Genomic DNA, 23,157 nt, shown 5'->3' with positions numbered 1-23,157 from the left:
CCCCTGCAAACCAGGTAAACCACCCAAAGCAAAAAAAAAAAAAAAAAAAACCCAAAAAAACAAAAAAAAAAAAAAAAAAAACCAAAAAAACCCCACTACGAAAGCCCACAACACCTCCTCCCCGCCCCGAAAAAAAAAGGAAAAAAACCTAAATCAACAAAAAACCAAACCAAACCAAACGGCACCAGCACGCGGGAACTGGAATGCATTCTTCCAAACCAACGGTAAAAAACCTACGCGAACRAAAGCAACCAAGACGGAATAAACATATTCACACTATTTTCCCTCCCTAWTCCTCAGACACAAGAGATCCGCCGCTCTTCACCCGGGCTCGTTCTATCTTTGCCGATGTCTCGGCAGCTGCCCCGGCCCTGCACCGCGAGGAGCTGCGGACAGCCCTGGCGCCGGAGCCTGCCTGACAGGCCGGYTCCACTGCAATGCTCTCAGCAGCCTCTTCTCGTCCACCACAGCACCCACCGCTACCGGAGAGAGGGGACAGGGTCCAAGTTTTTCCGCCCACATTTGCTTTTATTTTTAAGGGGAGACACCGTGGGCGCGCGCACTCATACACACGCACACGCATATACACACATATACACACGCACACACACACACACATGCACAAGCACTCCCAACAGCCAGACAGGGCCGACCCCAAGCCCGTCAGGCTAGCTTCTCCCCGCCTCTCCAGCAGGGCAGCGGCAGGGAGCACTTCCAGCACCTTCTTCACCTCTTCCCCAAACTATTCCTGCGAGTGCCGCCCGCGCCCCGCCGCCGCCTCCGCAGGGGAAGAGGTCYTGCCCCTCTCTTCCCGCAGCAGAGTGGAGCTGGGAGGGGCGGAGGAGCGCGGCGACGACACCCGASCGGAGCTCACTGTGTACAGCCAGCGCGGGAGCCAAGCGCTCGCCCTGCGCACGGCGCCACGAAGCGCAGCGCAGCGCACCCCGCCCCGCGCACGCCTGCACACCTCCGTCCGCCCGGCCTCCCGGCTGAGCGACAGCTCCCAGGGCCAATAGAACCGCTCTGTTCGCGCCGGGGGGCGGGCACTCCCTTCCCGGCGGACCAATGGGAACAGCGCTGCCTGAGCAGTGGCGTCCGCGAAGGGGGGGCGGAGGAGGGGCAGGAGTTTAGGAAGAGGAGGGAATGGCTGTCACCAATGAAGTCATGTTCGTAATCTAGTCCCTCGCTCCGGTTCTGGGCTCGGGTGACTCACTGAGGGGGGAGAGGAACGACAACCCGCACGGCGCTCCGCCCGGGCGGAAGGTAAATACAACTTGCAGCTCGGTCCGCCCCCCGCTAGCTCCCCGTGCCCGGCACGGTCCTTTATTGTCAGCGGCCGCGACGGCTCGCACCGTGCGCACCTTCCCTCTCTCCATCGCTCCCCTTCCCCGCGCACGGCCCCTCCGGTCCTAGTCGCTGCCGTGCCACCTGCTTCCTCTCCCCACCTTCCCCAGTGCCCGGCCCTCCCGAATATTTATATCCCCTAGTGGGTGGAGAGAAGAAAGTTTTGATCCGGTATTATTCTGGAACAATCACGATGCGGATCTCTGGGGTGAGAGCGACAGAACCCCCGCGGCGTCGCCCGTGGCTGACTCGTGAGTCAGCGGCACTCTGGGTCCTGCTGCCCAGCGAGCGTGTCGCGGGTGCGGGCGACGCGGCCGCGGCAGAGATAGATCCTTGGGGAGCGACAGCCACACGGACGGGCCGTAGGTGGTTCCGCCGCAGCTGCCGGGGGTCGCAGGGTGAAGTTCAGGGTGTCCGGAGGCGGCAGAGCGCGGTGCGGTGGGGCTGTTTTCTCCGCCGTGGCACACGCTGGCGCCGACCCAGCCGAGCAAGGGGAAGTGGGGAGGCATGCGGAGGGAGCAACATGGTGCGTGAGGGAGCGGTCTCGCCTGCCAGGAGAGTAGCGGCATTCCCCGGCAGAGCGAGGGAGGCCATGATCCGGATCATCTCGCTGCCTGCCTGTCACAAACATTGCACACACCGGGAGGGGGGAGAAGCGGGGGCTGGGACTTCGGCCGACGGGCTGCGGCTCCTGTTGCGTTTTGGTCTGTTGTTTTTAACTGTGCAGGCACTCCTGCTGTAAAGGTGTCGCGGTTTACTTCCCAAAATAGCTTGCATGTCGGCGTACCCCTCCCGTTTTCCCTGCAGAAATTCGCCCTCCTCCTCCTCCCCACCCCCAGGCAGAGTAGCACAAAACATGCGCTTACAATTTTGGAATCGCCTGCCAAGCAAAAAAGCGTTTTATTTCCGGTGTGCGCGGAAATTTATTTTTTTTTAACCGGGCCGGGCGGGAGCGAGGATGCACACGCGCGCGGATGCTCAGGTAGCTGCGGCTCGCCCGCCCCGATGTCGGGAGAGGGAACGGCGGTGTTTGGCACCTGGAAAAGTTCTGTGCCCTGCCAGAGGCGGGGGTGGGCGGCAGAGCGCTACTGCAGCCAGCTGCCGGGCGGGGCCGGAGGGCAGCGGAGCCCGTCCCCGGGCCGCTGCGGGGTAGAGGCGGGAGGCGGCGGCGGGGGGAGGATAGGAGGGTGGGTGGCCTTGCTCGTCCCTCCGCCTGTGCGAGCGGCGGCGGATCAGGAAGTCACCGCCGCCACACACAGGCGCACAGACATGTTTGGTCGGCGTGACATGGTGGCGGAGGGAAGCAGAGGCGGGGAGACGGGCCCAGCCCAGCCCTGAGGCATGACCCGGCTGCTCGCCTGTCCGCCTGCGGCCGAGGTACGGGGCCGTGCGCGGCCACCGCTGCCAGCAGCGCACCCGGTGCTTCTTGGARGGGCGGGGGAAGGCGGCAGCGAGGCCGTATTTCCAGGCAAGGGCGTTTTACAGCCTGTCGGCCGGGGAGAAAACTTTTCTAAACGGCTGGAGAGGGAAAACAGGGCCCTGCTGGTTGTGCGCGCCCGCCCCGGCGCCTTTGCGGGGGAGGCGGCGGGCGGCCCGGCGCCGAGGCCTGCGCGCCGCCCGTCCTGCAGGGCCCGAGCAGCCGAGGGCAGAGCGGCGGTGCTGCCGCGGAGGGACAGAGCGGCCGGCCTGGCCCGTCGCCACCTGGGGCTCTCGGGTCGCGGGTCCTTCGCCGCGGCGCTTCCTTGTGTTCCCGGTGCGCGGAGAAATGGAGTTTSTTATGTTGTCTCCTCCCCTCTTAAATTTACAATGGTGGAACTACAAACTGCGCACGGCTGGAAAAGTTACAGCTCTTCTAAACTGAATCTGAAGTTACAGTTTAAGGATTGGCTTCGGTTGTTTTTGTTTTGGTTTTTTTGGGTTTTTKGKTTTTTTKGKTTTTTTTTTTCCCCAAGCGAGCGTTATGGTCAAGTGAAGGGAGTGTAAAAGTGTCTGCATGATTACATAGATGTCACCGAATTTATTTTTTCTTGATATCTGCTGCTTATAGTTGATACTCAGAGAACTTTACGTTACAGCTGTTCTTTTTAGGATGTATTTTTATGAATATTTGTGGAAGTATGAATATGCGACTAAATAGCCACTTGAAGAGGTGAAGATAAAAAGTCCGTGGCTTTTCGGTTTTTTTGTTTTGTTGGGTTTTTTACCGTTTTAAGTATTCTGCATGCGTTCAGTGAAGAATTGATCTGGCATCTAGGACACGGCATTATTCCGTTTGCATTCTCTTCTGTTTTGCTTTAGCTGATTAAAGTGTTGCTTGATTTTAACCACAGCCCSTGAGACCCAAACGATAAACACTGTACCAAAGTTTAATTCCTTTGGTAGTTAGTATACCAGTTACATGGTCGGGGTGGGGCAATCTCTTCTGTGCAAGTTACTATTGTTGTGCAAATACGGGCACACTTTCTCTTTAGGAACCTAATTGCCCTGTTACTGTCTTTGATTTTGTTTCTTTTGTCCTTTTGTTATTCTAAGGGAAAAAAAGTAGTGTACCAGAAGGATAGGGTTGTCTCAAGGCAGTTTTTTATATATATATCTCAGTAATAGAAAGCAAAAAGATTGTGTGAATAGTGAGCTTTTAAAATTTAGAGTGGATCATACAGCATATGTGGACTTGCTAGAGGTGAGGATAAAGCTTCGTTRAAAGCAGTATTTCTCTCATGAGTTATGTCTCGGGTATTTCTGTGGTGTTGCGTAGAACATATGCCGAAAGAGGGTGTTCAGAGGAGGCTTAGATCTTTTCTTTCGTGCATTTCTGAAGTGGTCTGTGAGCCTTTCCTGTCAAGTTTGAAAAATGCTTTCACCAACACCTGAGGCGTGAAGACTGACAAGAGAAAAAGTCCTTCAGCCAGCAGACTTACATTAYATATATTCTTGACAAAGGTGTGTTTGAAATTACTATCTGCAGATATATTTCAGTTTTTGTTGGGCATTTGAAGTTAAGGTTAGAATGTGCACAGTAGCAACTTAAAAAAATGTCTACACCTTACTTCTAGTTTTTTGTGGTCCTGATGAGTAATACTGCTGTGAACTAGTGATCCTTTTCAGAAGACTTCTGATTCTTTGTATGGTTTAGAACATTTTTGCAAATTACTCATCAGAATGCCTATTACATTTCCGTGTGTTTCCTGTTGCAGTCAAGGTTCTCTATGTATAAAGAGTGTTTCCTAGACCTCCATCACTTTTGGACTTGAACAGATTAGTTTTAAGTTTTTCGATTCTCCAGGGGAACAGTGAACACCACATTATGGCATGAAGGTCACTTGTCATAACATTGGCCTTACAGAAAAGCTCATGTCTTATTTCCAAGATAAAATAAAGAATAATGACTTTCTTGAGCACAGCCTTATTTTGTGAATACAGTAGACAAAGAAGACTAACACTGAAAATTACTTCTTTGTTTCTGACCCGTGAAAAGTCGTTACTTGTTAGGCGTAAACATTTTCCTGTTTGTCTCCACTTGGCAGGATAAATTTCTTATTTATCACTTCAGAGTTTGAGCACCGAGGTGGATCATTTAGAGGTGGGACCTTTGAGAAAAAAAGTTAAAAATAAGAAATAGTAAAATGAGAAAATATTACAAATAAGTATGTTGTTACAGAAATTATACATTTTCATGTATATTTTCATCAGTATTTTAGCATAGGAAACTAATATTTAAAACAATCTTCTCRCTTCTTCCTCTTCTTCCCTGTTTAGATAAAGCCAAAGTCTGTCAGTAACATGGCACATTCCTTTCCTGTTGCCTGCATCTCATTATGGCTTTTTTTTTTTTTTTAATTAAATGAGAAGACAGTGTTCAATAGCTGTGAATACCTGGAGTAAAACTCACAGTATGAAAACTTAATCCATGACCATTCAGTAGTGGCATGTATCTGTTTTCCATTTTTAATGGAATCTACATATGTGACAAACATGAGCTTGCTCTTGGGCATTGTATGGCAATTAAACTGACTGCAGCTATATGCTGTCCTCTTTTCCTGAAGGCTACTGTCTTCTGCAAAGCTTTCAGAAAGGAATATATGTCTGTGATGTAGCATCTTCACTGTAAAGGTTGGCAGCATAGCTTAGCCTAACTTTTGTGCACTCTGCTTTGTGATTCTGCCTTTTGACAGTCTGGAGTACATTGAACTCCCAGCTGTAAGCCAGTCATTTCTTGGTGCTGATGTTAGTTTTTAAGAGGGTAGGCTGTAAGCTAGAGTAGTTGAGCAAAGTTGAATTCTGTAAAGCTGATACAGCTACACAGTAGGATTAAGAATTTCTACAAGAATATTTGAAGGTGAAGAGTATTGACTGTCATCCCAAGGTAAACTGTCTCTGCACGTGAAAATGAATCTTACACAATGTGACTCCACAATGAAGTTTGTGGCATAAGCATTTCACCCATTTCGCCGGCTCTGCTGGGGTGATTGAGACAGTTTCTGATAGAGAGCTAGACATGCAGCTGAAGGACAGTGCAGAGATTTTTTTCCCCTCTGATCTGAGTGTCTGATTAAGTAATTAAGGTTCAGCATTTCTGGTTCTGTGGTTTGTATTTTAAACTACAAATGCCCTTGTTTTCAGGTTTTCAGGTTACACTGACACTGCATACTTCAGTATGYGAAGGCAGCTTCTCAGCTGTTAGTGTGTTTGGCTTCTCTTACGTGAGCTAACTGGTATACATTAGTTGAAGATTTGACCCATTTCACTGACTTTTTGTTTTTTCATRTAAACCTGTTCATTGATTGAATCATCATTTAATCAAACGACAGAAGTTAAATCATTATGAAAGGTAATACAGAGTGTCCTGTGAAGTTGTACATACAAAACACTGTTTTGCTTCAAAGTATGGTAAGTTTAATGATTATGAGCTGCTGTCATTACTAATCAGCTCTTCTACTTTGAACATATTAATTTGATTATAGTTAACAGATTATGTAAGTAACACAAATCACTGACAATATAATTTTCTATGGTAGTATAATAAAGATAACTCCTTTAGCCTGTAGTGTATCACAGGTTTACAGTTTTCCTTTTCAAAGCCACCTGTGAATCATGGCTTCAGTTGGAAATGTTTGGGAAGAAGTAAACTGTAACTATATTTCTGTGAAGATGAAATTTCAGTCAGCTTGTCAGTATCTGTGTGGCTGTGTGGCAGTCTGTATGTTGTGTGTGGGTCCACATTTTCTTTTCATCAGTTCTAAGGGGTATAGTTTCCTAACTTTCCACTGCATATCCAAGGCAGGAGATCTGGCCAAACATCCTGGCTGAAGTTCAATTTAGGTTAAGAGGAAAGGCAGAACTTCTATTACATGGTGAAGGAAACTAGCTAGAATTATAAATACTTACTGCTCCATCTGTTCTTTGACTTTGTGTGTGTCCTGTCAAAGTAGCCTCTAATTCCTGGATCTTTTTGGGTGTACAGCTGGTCTTGAATTCCAAAGTAATGCAAATGTTTTTTTTTTACCTTTTGTTTGGGATCTGCTAATGTTTCCTCAGGCAAAAAAAAAAAAATCCCTGTCTTTGTTACCATTGGGTTTGTAGCAAGTTTATGCCAAAATACATGTAATACAAACATTGAACCAATGGGGACCCTATTGTGTAGTGAACTAGTTAAATCTACCAAACTTTGTAGGTGTATATAAAATGACAGTGTAGAAATGTTTATGCTTAGGGACTGTTATTTCAAATTGTTTGCAGTGTAGATACTCACTGTCTTAAGCCATTTGATGTAGAAGTAGTTGACCAGAGGCCCTCAGTCTCTCCGTTAATCAGCTCTTGGTTTTGTGGCTCTTTGTGTTTGGATCTGGCTAAAATTATCCTAACAGATGATGGGTGCATTTTTATTTTCCTGTCTTAGCTCTGGTTGTGTTCACCAGAGGTGGAGAATTTCTCTGAGACCAGAGGAAGAACCATGTGACTCACCACAACTAATTCAGTTGCTAGTAGCTCACTTGGGATTGTTCACAGAAGAAATTTTGTCACGTTGATAAAATAAATCTAAGAGGTGGTAAGGAAAAAATATCAGTTCAGGAAAAAATACATCCTGTTTGAAGTCATGTGAATAGTGCTACTCCAGTGAGTGTTTTGAGGAAATTTTAAGATCGGTCACTTGAGAAACAATTAAACAACATGTAATGTGTTTGAGAATCAGGGACAACAGCCTTGTCATTTGGAATAATAAGGTGGATTTTTTTTTTTTTTTTTTTTTTTTTTTTTTTTTTTTTTTTTTTTGTTTTACGATAGTCTTTTTAATCTGTTTGGAACATTTACTTTTTTTGCCTTTCCTTCCCCCTTGCTTTTTAATTCTAACAGGCACTACTCATTAAAAAGCAGTATGTAGAAATAGGTCAACATTGGCTTTGGCAGGGAGTTGGCTTTGTACTGCTTTTTTCATAGCAGGCACCAGAATTTAGCCAAACTAATACCAATGCTATCTGCATGGATCTTGGCCACTATTGGACCTGTTGTTTTTTGTATATTTTTGCTCTGGCTTTAATGAGATTTTTGTTAAGGGCCTGAAGTAATTAGGTATCTAGCTTTTGCTGAATTTTAATGAGAGCAGGGTGCCTAATTTCTGCGTTTGTTTTTTTATACCATCTCCGACTTAATAGACTAAGCTATTTTTGAAACATGTTAAACCTTAAACTTTTGAACAGGTTGGTTCTGTGAACAGTTATTTAGTTAGGAGGGCCATACTGTGTTTCATTTAGGCCAGTGGCTGTTTTTTAAATTTTGTGGACTACTGTTGCTAGAGAAAATTGCTTTGTGTATTTTTTCATGGGTATCTTAAGACAGGATTTATTGCTTGCATTTAAGTAGTATTTTCTAATACTTTATGTTCCCCTGATATAGATTTTATAAATCACCTTTTTTCATATGTTCTTTGACATACAAAATCTCCGGATACAAATCTGTTTAAGACAGTTCACAATTGGRAGATTGGGTGAGTTTATATTCTCTCAAAGAAAGATGATGAAGGGACTTGATCTGGTGTAAGTGATGCRAGCATTCACCTCTGGTAGTTACTCTTTTTTATAGTTTGGGCACTTGCTATCCCATGAAAAAGAATTTTCAATCTTTCAAATTTGCATACAGGATGTGTTAATGTGTTTGTAATGTCAGTTTAACTAATGGATACAAGACTAGAGCCAGTTTTTATTGGAACTACAAGTTGAATTTGAAATATGGTGAATAGAGGGGAAGATTTTGATAACCCATTTTAATGCATAGGTTTAGGTAGATGTCTTTTGTGGAATAAGATAATTTGGGGTACTCATTGTGGATGGTGGTGGTATTAGGTATCTGCTTTGTTGAATGGATTGAATTTTGCTTTTAGTACACAGTGACTGAGATATGAGATTGTCAGTCTTAGATTTTGCAGTATAATGACTGACTCATGTAAGAACTACTTGTTGTGTGGCAATGTGTGTTATCCTTCATACAGCCAAATGTAGGTGCCTTAGAGGAAGCTATGGCATGGTGTTTGCAGTTGTGAGCTGAACRTGTGATAACTTGATTTTTTTTGTGGTTGTGTAGTGGGGTTGTAAAGAGCTAATTAGTGACTGTAGAGTTTTGAACTGAGAAGCTTCATAGGCACCTCAGTATTTTATCTTGCAAGGAAACAAGATCTTGAGGTATCAAGTCATAGAATCACAGAATGYCCTGAGCTGGAATTCACCGAAAAGGATCATTGARCCCAACTCTTGGACATGCACAGAATGCCCCAAGAATCACACCAAGTGCTTGAGAATGTTGTCTGAACACTCTTGGAGCTCTTGTCAGGCTGGTGCTATGACCACTTCCCTGGGGAGCCCATTCCAGTGTCCAGCCACCCTCTGGGTGAAGAACCTTTTCCTGATATCCAGCCTAAACCACCCCTGACACAACTTCAGTCATTCCCTTAGATCCTGTCACTGGTCACCACAGAGTAAGGACATCAGTGTCTGCCTCTTCTCTTCCCCTCTTGAGGAAGCTGTAGACTGCAGTGAGGTCTCCCCTCAGTCTCCTCCAGCTGAAAAAGCCAAAGTACCTCAGCTGCTCCTTGTGGCTTCCTGTTTAGGCCTTTCACTATGGTTTTGGCTCTCGTTTGACACTCTCTGATAGCTTTATATCTCTCTGCTCTTGTGGCACCCAAAGCTGCCCCCAGCACTGAGGTGAGGCTGCCYCAGTGCAGAGCAGGGCAGGACAATCCCCTCCCTTGCCCGGCTGGKGATGCTGTGCCTGRTGCCCCCAGGACACGGGTGGCCCTCCTGGCTGCCAGGGCACTGCTGACTCCTGTTCAACTTGTGATCCATCATGATCTCAGGTCCCTTTCCATGGCACTGCTTTCCAGCATCTCATTCCCCAGTCTATGTGCGCATCCAGGGTTGCCCCATCCCAGGTGCAGAATTTGGCAGTGGTCTTTGTTGAACTTCATATAGTTGGTGATTGCCCAGCCTTCCAATCTGTCTAGGTTTCTCTGGCTGGCCCCTTTTCCTTTGAGGAAGTAAATGGCTCCTCTCACTTTTGTATCAGCTGCAAACCTAGTATCCCTTCAAATCTTACATATAGGTCCTTTATGAAAGTGAGTGGGCAATGTACACTTGCAGCCCAAAAAGTGAACTGCATCCTGTGTTGCATCAAAAGAAATGTGCTAAGCAGTGCAAGGGACGTGATTCTCCCTCTCTACCCTTCCCTCATGAGATGGTATCTGCAGTGTTGTGTCCAGGTCTGGGGTCCTCAGTACAAGAAAGACATGGACCTGTCAGAGTGGGTCCAGAAGGCCATGAATTTGAAGACGGTTAGATAGACCATCTCTTCTATGAGGAGAGGCTGAGAGAGCAGGGGTTGTTCACAATGAAGCAAGGGATGTTTCAGGAAGATCTCATTGTGGCCTTCCAGTACCTGAAGGGATCTTCCTAAAACAARAGAGAGGTTCTTTTTATATGGGCAGATAGTGGTGGGTCAAGGAGCAGTGGTTTTAAACTTAAAGAAGATATATTTAGATTAGCTGTTAGGAAGAAATTCTTCAAGGTGAGCATTGCGAAGCACTGGCACAGGTTAATCAGAGAAGCTGTACATCTTCATCCCTGGAAGTGTTCAAGGCCAGGTTGAACTGGGCTCCAAACAACCTGATCTAGTGAAAGGTGTACCTGCTTATGGCAGTGGGATTGGAACTAGATGATGCCATCTTCGAGCCCAGACCATTTGTGATACTGTGTTTAAGAGCCCTGGCCCTAAGGAGGAGTACTGTGGAACCCCACTAGTGACAGGTCACCAGCCTGATGYCACCCATTACTGTAACCCTTTGTGCCTGGCCATCAGCCTGTTGCTCACTCATCACATGATGTCTTTATTCAGCTGTGTGCTGAACAAGGAACCTGTAAGAGACAGGACTGAAACCTTTACTKAACTCCAAAAGAATGAAATCAGCTGGCTTCCCTTGCCCAATTAGGTGGGTTACCCTGTCATAAAAGTAAGTTAAGTTTGACAAGTAGCACTTTTCTGTCATGAACCTGTGCTGGCTGTAACCAACTGTATTGTCCTTCAGGTGTTTTTCAGTACCTCCCAGAATAATGCGCTCCATAATTGTGCCACTCATTGAACTGAGACTGTGACAGGTCTGCAATTTCCAGGCTCATCCTTCTTGTCCTTYGGGAAAATGGGGACATCAGCCAGCTTGCAGTTAACTGGGACCTATGTGGATTCCCAGGACTGCTCAAAAATGGAGRGAGACCTCACAGTGGCATCAGCCAGCTCGTTTGGGTATTCTCAGATGAATTGCATTGGACCCCATAGATTTTTAGGGATCCAACTGGTGCAGCAGATCCCACCCAAGTTCAAGATCAACTGGGAGCTGATGATTCTCACAGCCATGGTTCTCCAGCCCACAGCATGGGACCTCCCTTAATCCATTAGTGGCATTGAGGACAGAGGCAAAGAAAGCATTGAGTATCTCTGTCTGGTCTAAGTCCCTGTTTTTGAGGTGACCACCCTCATCCTGTAACAGGACAACCTTATTTCTCCTCTGTCTTTTGCTATTAATGCATTTAAAACCCCTTTTTATTGTCTCCCTCAACTGTAGCCAGCTTCAGCTCCAGTTGAGCTTCAGCCTGATGCACTTTCTTGCTGTGGTGATGAGCAGCATCTCTGTATTCCTCCCACATCATTTGACCTTGCTCCTTTTTTTACCTACACCTTCATTTTTTTTTGCTTCTACCTCCCAAAGGAAATTCCTGCTCACCCTAATTGCCTTCTGCCTCACCTGCTTGACTTCTGACATTTGGGAATTGCCTGCTCCTGTGCCCTTAGAAGATGGTGCTTTTTTAAAAAGTGACCAGCACTGATGGACCCCAGCACCTGCAGAAGTATTTTCCTTACTCATTAGTTCCCTGAGCAGCCTGAAGACTGCTCTTCTCATGTCCAGAGTTGAGGTTTTGTTCATGCATTTCTTCCTGCCAGAGATTTCGAGCTTGATTACTTTGTGGCACTGAGGCCAGGAGGCCACCAATCACCATGTCAGTCATGAGATCTTCTCTGTTAACAAGCATGAAATTAAGGAGAGCATCTTTCCTAGTTAGTTATCTTAGTACCTGTGTTGCCTTGACAGCTAGTTTTTAATAATGGCCCAGACATGGTTAAGGGGGTAAAAAGGGTTTAACCTTGGTATTTGGGATTCCAGGTGCACAACTTGACGGCAAAATGCACACCTGTGTATAGCACGGATATAAGTTTTATAGATTTCAGGAATTAGCATATCTATCTAGGATTCCCCAATAAGAAACGTAACAAATGCAGTAATGTCCCCCTATTCTAGTTAAACCCCCCAGATGAGGTCAGAGCCCAGTTTACACAAGATGTTCCATAGAGAAGGCTTCACCCAAGGCTGGAGCCTCAGGTTTGAGATAGCATAGGGTGCACTGACTCCTTCTTGAGGATGTTTGGTCTCTCTGCCCAGCAGAACTCTTAAACTAAGCTGGAATATMAGGGTCTGGGAATTACAAGCATGCAGGGCTGAAGGGTACGGGGGAATGCATAGAAGGTACAGTAAGTGTAAAAAGGAAAAGCAAAAATCATCAGGCATCACCTGAACTGTGAGGTAGCATCCAGGTGTTTTAAGAATCTCCTGGACTTGATTGTGCTAGCTGTGTGGTGTTCCCAGTTAACATCTGACAGGTTGAATTACCCCATAAGGAGAGATTTGAAGGTGTCCTTTTGTTCCTTGATGTAATTGAAAAATTGATGTAATTGTTGCACCTAGATGGTCTACAGCAGACTCACATGATGATATCTTCATTATTTGTTTGTACCTTAACCCTAACCCAGAAGGCCTCAACCCTGCTGTTTCCAGTTGTAAGCTCCATAGGTTCTACTCCCTTCATTATAAGCAATGCTACCCCTCTGCTTTGCCGTCCCTGCSTGTGCCCCCTGAAGAGCCATGTAACCATCGCAGCACACCAGTCACAGGACTTATCCCACTGAGTTTTCTTTGTGACWGTGATGTCATCTCTGGCACTGGGCCAAAGCTTTCCCTTGCTCCTTTTTCATGCTGTGTGATTCCTTGTATCCTACACCTCATGGAGCAGATTGAGTGATCTCACTAGCATTAGCATTTAGTTCCGCAAGTTCTGGTGTGCTATCCCAGTGCTTATCACTGGCAAGCMTGGTTTTATCCCCTCCTGCCTTCCAGTCTAGTTTAAAGCTCTGTCCGTGAGCCATGCTAGCTCTTGGGGTAGAGCTCTTTTTCCACTCTGTGGAAAGGTGCACCCTTTCAGGTATCAGTAGACCAACGGTTGCATAGAGCATACCATAATTWAACAAAAAAAGCATATTCCACCAATGACATCAGTTTTTGGAGCCATGCGCCTCTGGAGGTAGCAGACTTTCCTGTGGCCTGGGTCTGATCTGCATAGTGGGCCTGCAGTTCCACTTAGAAGGAAGGGAGTCAGCTATGTCAACCACCCTTCCCTTTTAATTAACAGGCAGTCATGATGAGGGTAGTAGGCTGTCTTGCCCTAGATGGTTCCTCCATCCCAGAAAGGACTTTGTCTGCCTCATCAGTTAACTGTTGTTCCAGTGCCAGGGCCTCATACCTCTTGTAAAAGGTACCAGTGGTCATATTTGTCATCTTCAAATTTTCAGGAGGAAGAGTCTTGTGCCTAGTGTGCGCAGTGACCTGTTTGCAGCGTTCACATTCAAGAGACAGCTGCCTTACTGCTTGGTAGGATTCTGGGTCCACCTGCGTCTTTGCTTCAGTAGAGATTTGAGACTTCTGAGACTCTGGGAATAGCCTGTCAATCTCTCACTCATTCTCACAACTACTGCACAGGCTGTTCACTGTGTTCCAGTGGCTCCTTAACCTGGGGACAGCTCATTACAGTAGCACATCTTTCATGACAGGAGTGACGGTCAATCCCAGCCTTTTGGAGAGGGATTAGGTGCTCTTAGCAACCGGAGTCCTGAAGAGCTGCATCTACCAGATGGTCTAGCTGGTGCAGTGACTTCAGGGGGAGTGAGCTCAGTGGCTCATCAAAACCATACCTGAGGGAGCATACAGTAATAAGATTATGCCCTTCCTCACCAACTACTGGGTCTGTTCACTGCCTCTGTTGGCTGCTTTCAGATGGTTAGAGGCGAGYGTTGTCAGCATCCTCTGGTCATGTTCACTGCCTGTGGACCCATTTTGAGAGAGTGGGAGCAGCTGCTCTGCTTGCTGGCTGCATTCAATGCTCAGTCAGCTGCTGTAGGACAAGCTGTGGGTTCCATGTGGGTGTCAGCACTCTCCTGTGGTTCCCCTGGCTCCAGCCCTACATGTTGCAGTGCAGGGCTCCACACTGGAACTCTTTGCCTCAGCAAGGGGTGGTTGGGGGCGTTTAGGCTCTATTCCAACATGTCACTGTCACTGCTGGCTCTGCCTGTGCCCAGTCAGATACTCTGAGGCTGCTGGCTCCATGGATGTCTCAGCACTCTCAGGCAAATGAAAAAAAGTTCAGAAAATGGTCTTAATAATAGTTTAAATGCTTGTTTCACTGTATTACCATGAGTTTTACAAGTACAAATTTCAGGCTGGTCACAGCTGTTTTGGGAGAGATTTTGTGACCCATAGGTTGCAGAGATGCCTAGCTATCTTTCGTGCTGTTAGTGCTGCTCTGCTGTGCTTGGCCCACATGACACATCTGGTGATAGGAAGTCAGTTCAACTGTTGTTGTTTCTGGTAGATGTTTCTCATAGCATACCAGCTGCTTTTGTTCTGTGAGTATTGTACAAACATCCAGAAATGGATGGAATTATCAGGATCCGTATCTTTCTAATGGGCTTTGAGAAGGATGCTCAAACTTATGGGCAATGTTAAGGATTTTGTAAGCATTTTCTGCTGATGACAGTTTGCATGCGTATGCATAAGTGTGTGTGTGTGTGTGTGTGTGTCTAGCAACTGCCAATAGATTTTATTACATTTTTTTTCAATGCCCCTAATGTCACATAGAAATTGTGGTTTTGTTTTTGTTGTTTTTTGTTATCAGAGCTATTCTGCTAATTGAAAAGGAGACAGAAAATAGATGTCCACGCCTACGGACCCTGGCGCCATGCCTCATCCTGGTCCTTCCCCTGGACCAGGACCTTCACCTGGACCGATTCTGGGGCCTAGCCCAGGACCAGGGCCATCTCCTGGCTCCGTTCACAGCATGATGGGGCCAAGTCCTGGGCCGCCCAGTGTCCCACATCCAATGCCGACAATGGGGCCTACAGATTATCAACAGGAAGGCATGCATCAAATGCATAAGGTAATAGTTTATTACAAGTGAACCTTTTCTCCCTATAGTTCTCTCCACTGATGAAAGAAACTACTTAAACTATGTTTAGACCTGCTTAACTGCTATTACACATCACRTGCAAAAAACTTCAGCTACACTCTTCTTTCTTTTTTGCTAAAGATTATTCGTGTATCAGATTAAACATAGTTTCTTTGTTCTTTGTAGACCACTTTGAACTATAGAGTTAGTAGTTTGCAAATCATTATTTGTAAACTGTATTTTTCAGTAAGATAGACATTATTAGAGAGGAAAAAATGAATGATAGTGTTAAAACTTCAAGACACACCGTTCTGACCACCTTTTTTTTCTTCTTATCTGTTTGGACATATCATGTGTTTTTTCTGGGGTGATTTTTAATTTTGCATAAAATTGTTCTTAAAAAACCAAACAAACAAAAGCCTCAAACCTAATCCACCTTAAAGGTTTTGTGTTACAAATTTGTTTACTCTTCCATATTGAAAATGTCGTTGAAAAATGTGGCTTTTAAGTTATTTTTAAGACTCCATCTTACAAATGAATGTAATACTATGTCATGTAGAACTGTCAGTAATTGAACTTCAGTGGTTATTTTTGTACACTTAAGATTGCATGTGTRCTTAGACTATTACTAATGTTCTTTTGCTTTGAGGAAATACTTGCCTGTGTGGAAATTCCTTTTTGAGAGTGGTCTCTTTATCTATTGTCATTTTTGTTTGGTTACATACCAGGATGTAGAGCTCAGAAGAGTTTTGATTGCACTGATGTTCTACTCAGAAATATGTAGTAGCAGCTTACAGAGCCAAGATACTGAAAACATTTTGACAGCTATTGTTGATTCCRCTTATATGCACATAGAGAAAAAAAATCACAACAAAAAAATTGCTTTAAAGTATTAGAAACATGTTTTAATTTTCATCATAAAATGACTTCTTCTTCCTTTTGACACTCTCACATATGGATAAGTTTCATTCATTAAAACAATGTCCAATCAGTAGGGGCGTGATGTTACCATATTTTACAGGACGAACTAAAAAATTCCTAATAGCACAAAGACTAGATGAAGTGAAGGTTGTCATGATCCAGTTCCCCATTTGTACTGACCTGTTGTAATTTTTGAGAGGTCAGTACATGGAATAACTATAACCTTTGCATTTGAATCTTGAGGTATCTGATTTAGCTATTATATGTTTTCAGTTGCCATTTTTTTGTTTGTGGTGTCAGTTACAGCACAGCTTTTCAGAACTCTGTYGCCAAAGTTCCTAGCCAGGGTTCTTGTGTCCTTCATTCCTTTCTGCTTTTCTTACTGTAAATGAAGAAGGTGGCACCAGGAATTTTCCATAGAATGGTTGAATGCTCCACACATTATGTTTTTAACTGATATATCCTGTTATATCAGCCAATTAATCCTATGTTACGATTAGAAAGAAACCAACTAATATCATTCTACAACATTSTTCCAGAGACTTCAGAAAGCATCTCACAAGGTTCTGTGAGCCAGAGTAGAAATACTCCCATTGAGGCAGCACGAAATGTTTTGAAAAATGCGCCACGAGGAGTCCGGATAGCCAATTCAAAGATGATCTTTCAGTGTAGTTACARTAAATTACTCTCCCTTTTCTGTACCTTGATTCTGATAGTGGAATAAAGACCGTAATTTCACAAGTCTTTGTTTTAGTAGCAACAGCCTTACTGTCTTCTAGGTTCATACTTCTAGGTTCCAGCCTGTCTTCATGGGTATACGATTAAGGTAGAAAATGGATCTGTTGAGCTGATACAGATGAATAAAAAGAAGAAACAAAATAAAATCTTCAGTCTGGATGAAGTTYTGGGTCTGTTTTTCTGTGCAACACCAGAAATAATGTCTTGTGATAACTGTTGGAAGGGTCTGTCTCAGAAATGCTATGGGTGGATGCCTCTAGGTTGTTTTGCAAACAGTACTTAAGTGTTGTTCATTTTAATTAAAAMATTAGTCAGCCACCTGCAGSTGGCTGAATAAACATTTTGTTTTTGCTTAGTGCTATATAAAGTGGGTTGACTTTCAATCCATGATATATCATAATACTGTTTTTTTCAATGAAATGCAGTAAAACGTGGGGGATTGCACCAAAAATGCCTCAACTRCACAACTGCTTGTGTCCATGTATGCAATGGGATATAGTTCTTTTTACAATTCACAAACTTAAGTGAAACGTCTTTCTATATTAGATGTTTCACGAGCTTGCAAACAATAATATAATACATAAAGTTTTAAAAAAATCCAGAGGAACAATCAATAGCTAGCTGATTGAAACAAATTTGTATTAATAAATCATAATTCTTAAAATACGTTTACTTGCAAACTGTTACTATGAAAACTAAAGACTGTATTCACTTAGTAGCCAGAAAACCCTTCCACAGGAGAATTTACTATTAGTTTACATAATACAGTTTTGACAGAAACAATAAATTTACTGCGTTTCTTGCTAGTTTCTTAAAGGCTATCAACGAAATTTTCAGGAAAATTCTTACAGTTCCTAAAATTACTGAAGTGTATCTTGGATGCATGACAGTTACGTTTAAGGAGAAATACTTAAGAAGTCTGTCAAGGGTACTGATAAATGGACGAACCACAACAGCCTCAGACAGTCTCATGAGAAAAAGTACTTGGAAGCTGGAAGATGTTAAAAGCAAGCATTGCTACCCTTCCTTGCCCTAATCTTACTTTCCCTCTGCATCCACATACAAGCTTATCTGGAGGCTGAGCAAGGTTACATGGTTTCAGTCTGAACTGATTAAGCTTCTGACACAGTCACCACAATGCCATTCTGCATACATTGKAGAGAGTTGAGTGGACTGTTAGATRGATAAGGGAGTGATTGAGATGGATAAGAAAGTGATTGGATAGTCACATCTGGAAGATCGTGGTCAATAGCTCAGAGTCCCGATGGACATCAGTGACAAGTGGTGTCCCTCAGGGTTCTGTGTTGGGACCAATGTAACTTAATGTCTTCATTAATGACTTAGGCAAAGGGGCTGAGGAAGTTTGTAGATGACACCAAGCTGAGTGGTGCAGCTGACACACCTGAAGGATGAGATGCCTCCCAGAGGGACCTGGACAAGCTCGAGAAATGRRTCCATGGGARTCTCATGTTTTAATGGGGCCAAGTGCAAGGTGCTGCTCCTGGGTCAGGGGCAGCCCCCAGTATCGACACAGGCTGGGGRTGAACAGATCAGAGCAGCCCTGCTGAGAAGGACCTGGGGTTGCTGCTGGAGAGAGGCTGGATGTGACCCAGCCATGAGCACTCCCAGCCCAGAGAGACAAACGTGTCCTGGGCTGCATCCAAAGCAGGGTGGGCAGCAGGGCCAGGGAGGGGATTGTGCCCCTCTGCTCTGCTCTGTGAGACCCCACCTGCAGGGCTGCATCCAGCTCTGGGGTCCCAGCATGGGAAGGACATGGAACTGCTGGAGCAAGTCCAGAGGAGGGCACCAAAATGACCATCCAGAGGGATGGAACCTGTCTCCTGTTAGGGAGGGCAAGAAAATTGGGTTTGTTTAGCTTGGAGAAGGCTTTGATGGGGCCTTATTGCAGCCTTCCAGTACCTGAAGGGAGCAGAGCATCTGTCCACAAGAAAGATGTAGAGAGGTTTTTTACAAGGACGGGTAGTGACAGGAGAAGTGAAATGTTTTCAAACTGAAAGACAGGAGGTTTAGATTAGATACTAGGAAGAAATTATTTATTGTGAGGTTAGTGAGGCACTGGAACAGGTTGCCCAGGGATGCCATGTCCCTGGAAGTGTTCAAGTTTATATGGGACTCTGAGCAACTTGGTTTAGAGGCTGCCACTGCAAGGGATTAGGGATTTGATGATCTCCGAGGTTCCTTCCAGCCTAAGCCATTCTACAGCCTTTTGTATCATGTTATGCACTAGTTGGACTGCGTGATTTTAACTACTTAACGTTTGTTTATGACAAAATTATTTAATTTGCGTAGTACTCCTTTGAGATATGGATAGAGTACTGTGAGCTCTTGGTTTATTTTCTCTTCCATTTAATTGTAACCTGATGCATAATGGTTGTCTGTCAGGGATGCATTCAGTTATTCTGTRTACTTACGTGGAAGTTACATGACAATGCTGTTTGGTCTTTTGGTCTGTGTAATTCTGTTGTTTTAGAGGATGCATGGTCTACAAGAAAACTAGTCTGGTACTCAGTCTTTGATTTTAGGGCTTGGGGCATTTTTTTATTTTTTTCTTTTTTTGTTTCTGTTTTTTTTTGTTTGTTTGTTTGTTTTTGGTTATGGTTTGCTTTTTTTGTATTTTTTAAGAAGTTGGATTGAAACAAAAAACTCCAGACACTGTAACATGACAGTTTACCTGAAATAGGTTAAACTGTGATGTATCTGTGAGAAGACCTTAGTTGCRAAATTCAGAGTAAAAACACTATAGGCAAAATGTTCCTTATGCATTAAACATTATGTAAGTCTGCCCAGTCTRTGGGCATGTGTGAGCATGCAATTGAAGTTTCCCTATTCTGTTTCTAGAAACATTGTTTATTTGGTCTGTTCAATACTTTTGTCCTTACTTATGGGGATCAATCAAAATAGTAATTTCCTCTGAAAGCTGAATGTGTTTCAACTTCCAGTCATATTAGAAGAATAAAATAAAAAAAGTACCCCACTGTGATAGTAGTGCTTTATTGGTAATATAGATTATTTTATTATCCCAACAATGTCATTGTGGAAGATAGCTTTAGTAATTTCTAGAATACTGAAGAATTTGTGTGTAAGAACCCCTCTGTAATTTTTAACCTGTTGCATAGATTTGGAGTTATCCACTAGCTTTGTAACTATACAGTGATTCAAAAAGTTATGAAAAATAACTGTTCCTCAGTTACTGTAGTCCACTGCTGTCCTCAGCTCAATTTCCTCCCCTATTTTATTTGTTTTTTCCATAGCCAGGAGAGGTGCTTTTAGAAGGAATACATTCTTGGAAGTACCAGTCTCTGCATACATTAGCAATTGCTTAATAATTAAAACTAATTTTGCCTTAAAAGTATATGCCATCTTCATCTTTGGTATGTTTTTACTAGTAACGAGCTGATTTATGAGTTCTAATGAATTTAGTTTTCAGTTTTTTCACAGTGTAAGTTTTGCAAACACACAGATGCAAGCCCCTTTCTGGCTATATATTTAGTCCCCCTTCTGTTAGACTTGCAGCATTTCAATTTGCTACAGTTATTTTTGTGAGTGTTGTTTTTTTTAATATTGCTTTTTTTTATGAAACCTGTTCTTTTGATCTTTTTTTTTTGGCAGAAGCATGCCTTAAATTGAAGTTTTCTTRTATGGTGATGTCTCTACTTCTCTGTTTTGTGTTTGCTTTTTTAAAATTCCCTATATGAAAGAATGTATGCTTGSTGTTCTCTGCTGCTCTTTGTTAACAGACAACTCCTTTCCCCTCCYTCTTTTTACTGGCTGGTTCTTCTGATGCACACATGGCATGTCCTGTCTTACTCCCATCTGAGCTGTTCGCATTCCCAGAAGCTTGTTTAATGGTTGCCACCTATTGCAGTGAAACCCATTTCTACACTTACACCACAGATGTATATAACTAGAGTCTTCTGTTCTAGAAATCATATCAAGTTTTTTGCAAATCTCTTGGCAGTCATAAAGATTTAGTCCTCAACACATACCATGACAAAATGAGAATGCATCCAGCTTTGGTGGTATTTTAGTTTCTGTAGTATGCAGCTTGTGCAGACAGAATGTGAAGTGAGYGTTCTCTTCTGTTGTGGCTATCTTTGCAAGAAGGGGCAAAGAGAGAGGGAAGGATCTTCATGCCTCAGAAAAGGGCACTGGGATTTACTTGGTTAACAGAGTAGAACTATTTTTAATGTGTCAGTCATCTGTGTCTGCATTTCTACTCCATTTCCTAATTTCTTGAAATCAAAAATAGCTTCTTGAGTAGYGTATATTTTTCTGATACAATTTCTTTTCACAAATATTTTTATAGTCATGATAACTAAATGATTTGGTAAAACATGAAAAATCCATTTTATTTTTCCATTTCTATAATTTTCCTCTTTTTAGCCCAGACTTCTGGTAAGGAAAAATAGTAGTGAAATCCTTAAAAAATTCAACTACAACAGCAAATGCTGTATGTTCAAAGGTGCTTTCAGTCAATCTGATAATTGCAGTGGAAAGCAGAAGATTCATACCAAGAGTTTACAAATTGAAATTTAGAGTTTTTTTGTCATTTTGTAGAAAAAGTTACCTTAGTTTAGTTCTRTTTAAATTGAGCCATGTGCAACAAATTGCTCAAAAATAAGAAATGTGGCCTTTTTTTCCTGTGAGCTGATGTCACTTCTTGCACACTTGTTTAATTAACTTCCTATATTTTCCACTGGAGTAAGTTATCTTAAGTCTCTTTGAAGAAGAATTCTCAGTAAATAGATGTGCATTTAGATMAAACAGACCATGAGATGTCAATTCATAGTAGGGTTTGCAAGAACAGCATTTAGTGTGCATTTGTGCACGTGTTAGAGAGGCAGAGCTGCGTATTTCTATAGAGAGAGGCTAAATAAATTATRGCAGTTCTCTCTTCCATCCTAGTACAAAGCCTTACATGAGCTCTAAATTAGAAGTTTATGACTTAATCTCTTCCATATTTACGGATATGATATAATGCTTTCTTTCACAAAAAAACTTCGTTGTTTCTTAGGACATCTTCTCTACATCCTTCTGTACATCAGAAGGAACATGTTACTTTCCTTATTACCACTTTCAGTCTTTCCGTTTCTATTATGGAGCCTTTTTCAGTGCCCAGAATGCCTTTAGCATGCTTTTCAGACTCCAAGCTATTGTCTCTTCCCTTTCTAAAGAGAGCTCTTGGAACTGTTTTGTGTTTTAAGTACCATGGGAACTGTAGTTTTTGAGGAGCGAATGAGGTGACAGGAACTATAGGGAATACAAGTATTGTTTTCCCTTCCTTGACTGCTTGTTTTTGTGGAAGAGGTTACCTCCTGCACTGTCACCCTTGTTATTGAAGAGAAACAATGTTTGGGACATTCCTGTAGAGCAGTGAGTGAAAGGGCAAAGTTTGGGCTAAAAATAAGTCAGGCCACAGGCTCTATTTTCATAACTAAGTGTGTGTTACACTGCCTTGTAACATGAGGCCAATACAGTTTGTGTGTTTATATTTGGACAATTTGCCTCCCTGCCATTGCCAAGCAGTTCATAAGGAATAAAAAAGGCAGACAGGAAACAGGGGAGAAGCATTCAGGTAGTGTTCTGTGCTTCCTCAGATGTCTGATTCCAAGGTAAAGCTTCCTGGTTTATTTATTTTGAATGATGGCTAAAAGAAGTTTTTACTTTCATGTATTTGTTTAGATCTTAGATTAAAGTCCTTAGTATTTTTATAATAGATTTATATACTATCTCTCTCTGAATACTTACTTTGTTTTCACAGTCTATTGATGGCTTGCATGAAAAAGGAATGGTTGAAGATGTTCATTGTGGCTCCATGAAGAGTATGCGACCTCCTCATCCTGGAATGGGCCCACCTCAGAGTCCAATGGACCAGCATAGCCAAGGTTTATCCATAATATGCATGCTCTATGATTTTGGGGTCCCTTGTTCCACAAAGAGCCTGTAGTTCCATGTAATAGGTTGCCAATTATTTCCCTTCTGTTTTGTTTGGAAACACTGAGCAGGGTGAATAATTGAATCCCTCTGCTTTCTGGAGTGTCCATCAGGCAGGTATTGGAAAAGAGCTATGGTTCAAGTCTGGCTGGGGCAAGTAGTTSCACTAAGTCTATCACAGGTGTCAGTTTTTCTTTAAAGAAAATCCCTCGCCAACTTATTTCTTATCTTATGTGGCTACTGTAAATTCAAATACATTGTGATAGGATTTATTTTAATTGTTTGGAGAAGAAATTATAAGAGAGAAGAGCCCAAGCAAATCAGGATAAACATTCTTTAATATCTATAATGTTTGGTCAAGTGCTTATCAAAGCTCTTCCCACTGTTCTTT

The 23,157-nt window shown here is 43.4% G+C and overlaps 1 protein-coding gene across 5 annotated transcripts in view; it reads left to right on the top strand.

The window, feature by feature from the left end:
• Positions 1-1,106: 1,106 nt before the first annotated feature.
• The window catches only part of SMARCA2 (SWI/SNF related, matrix associated, actin dependent regulator of chromatin, subfamily a, member 2), a 114,114-nt gene continuing 92,063 nt past the window's right edge, over positions 1,107-23,157 (top strand). For 2 of the 5 annotated variants that reach the window (XM_057375865.1, XM_057375861.1), the window contains exons 1-3: positions 1,107-1,263; positions 14,883-15,143; positions 22,594-22,717. In XM_057375865.1, coding sequence (XP_057231848.1) covers positions 14,919-15,143; positions 22,594-22,717 — 349 coding nt within the window. In that variant the 5' untranslated portion in view covers positions 1,107-1,263; positions 14,883-14,918. Of the gene's footprint in view, positions 1,264-1,375; positions 1,553-2,273; positions 2,327-2,551; positions 2,722-14,882; positions 15,144-22,593; positions 22,718-23,157 lie in introns of those variants that run through there. The other 3 variants (XM_057375863.1, XM_057375864.1, XM_057375862.1) reach the window with 3 other exon arrangements.

Source organism: Malurus melanocephalus, unplaced genomic scaffold (assembly GCF_030028575.1).
Source record: "Malurus melanocephalus ecotype Western Australia unplaced genomic scaffold, MMel_1.1 scaffold_260, whole genome shotgun sequence".
In the NCBI taxonomy this organism is placed as follows: domain Eukaryota; kingdom Metazoa; phylum Chordata; class Aves; order Passeriformes; family Maluridae; genus Malurus; species Malurus melanocephalus.
The sequence above is the reverse complement of the archived record's forward strand: the minus strand, read 5'-3'. Positions and strand labels throughout refer to the sequence as shown.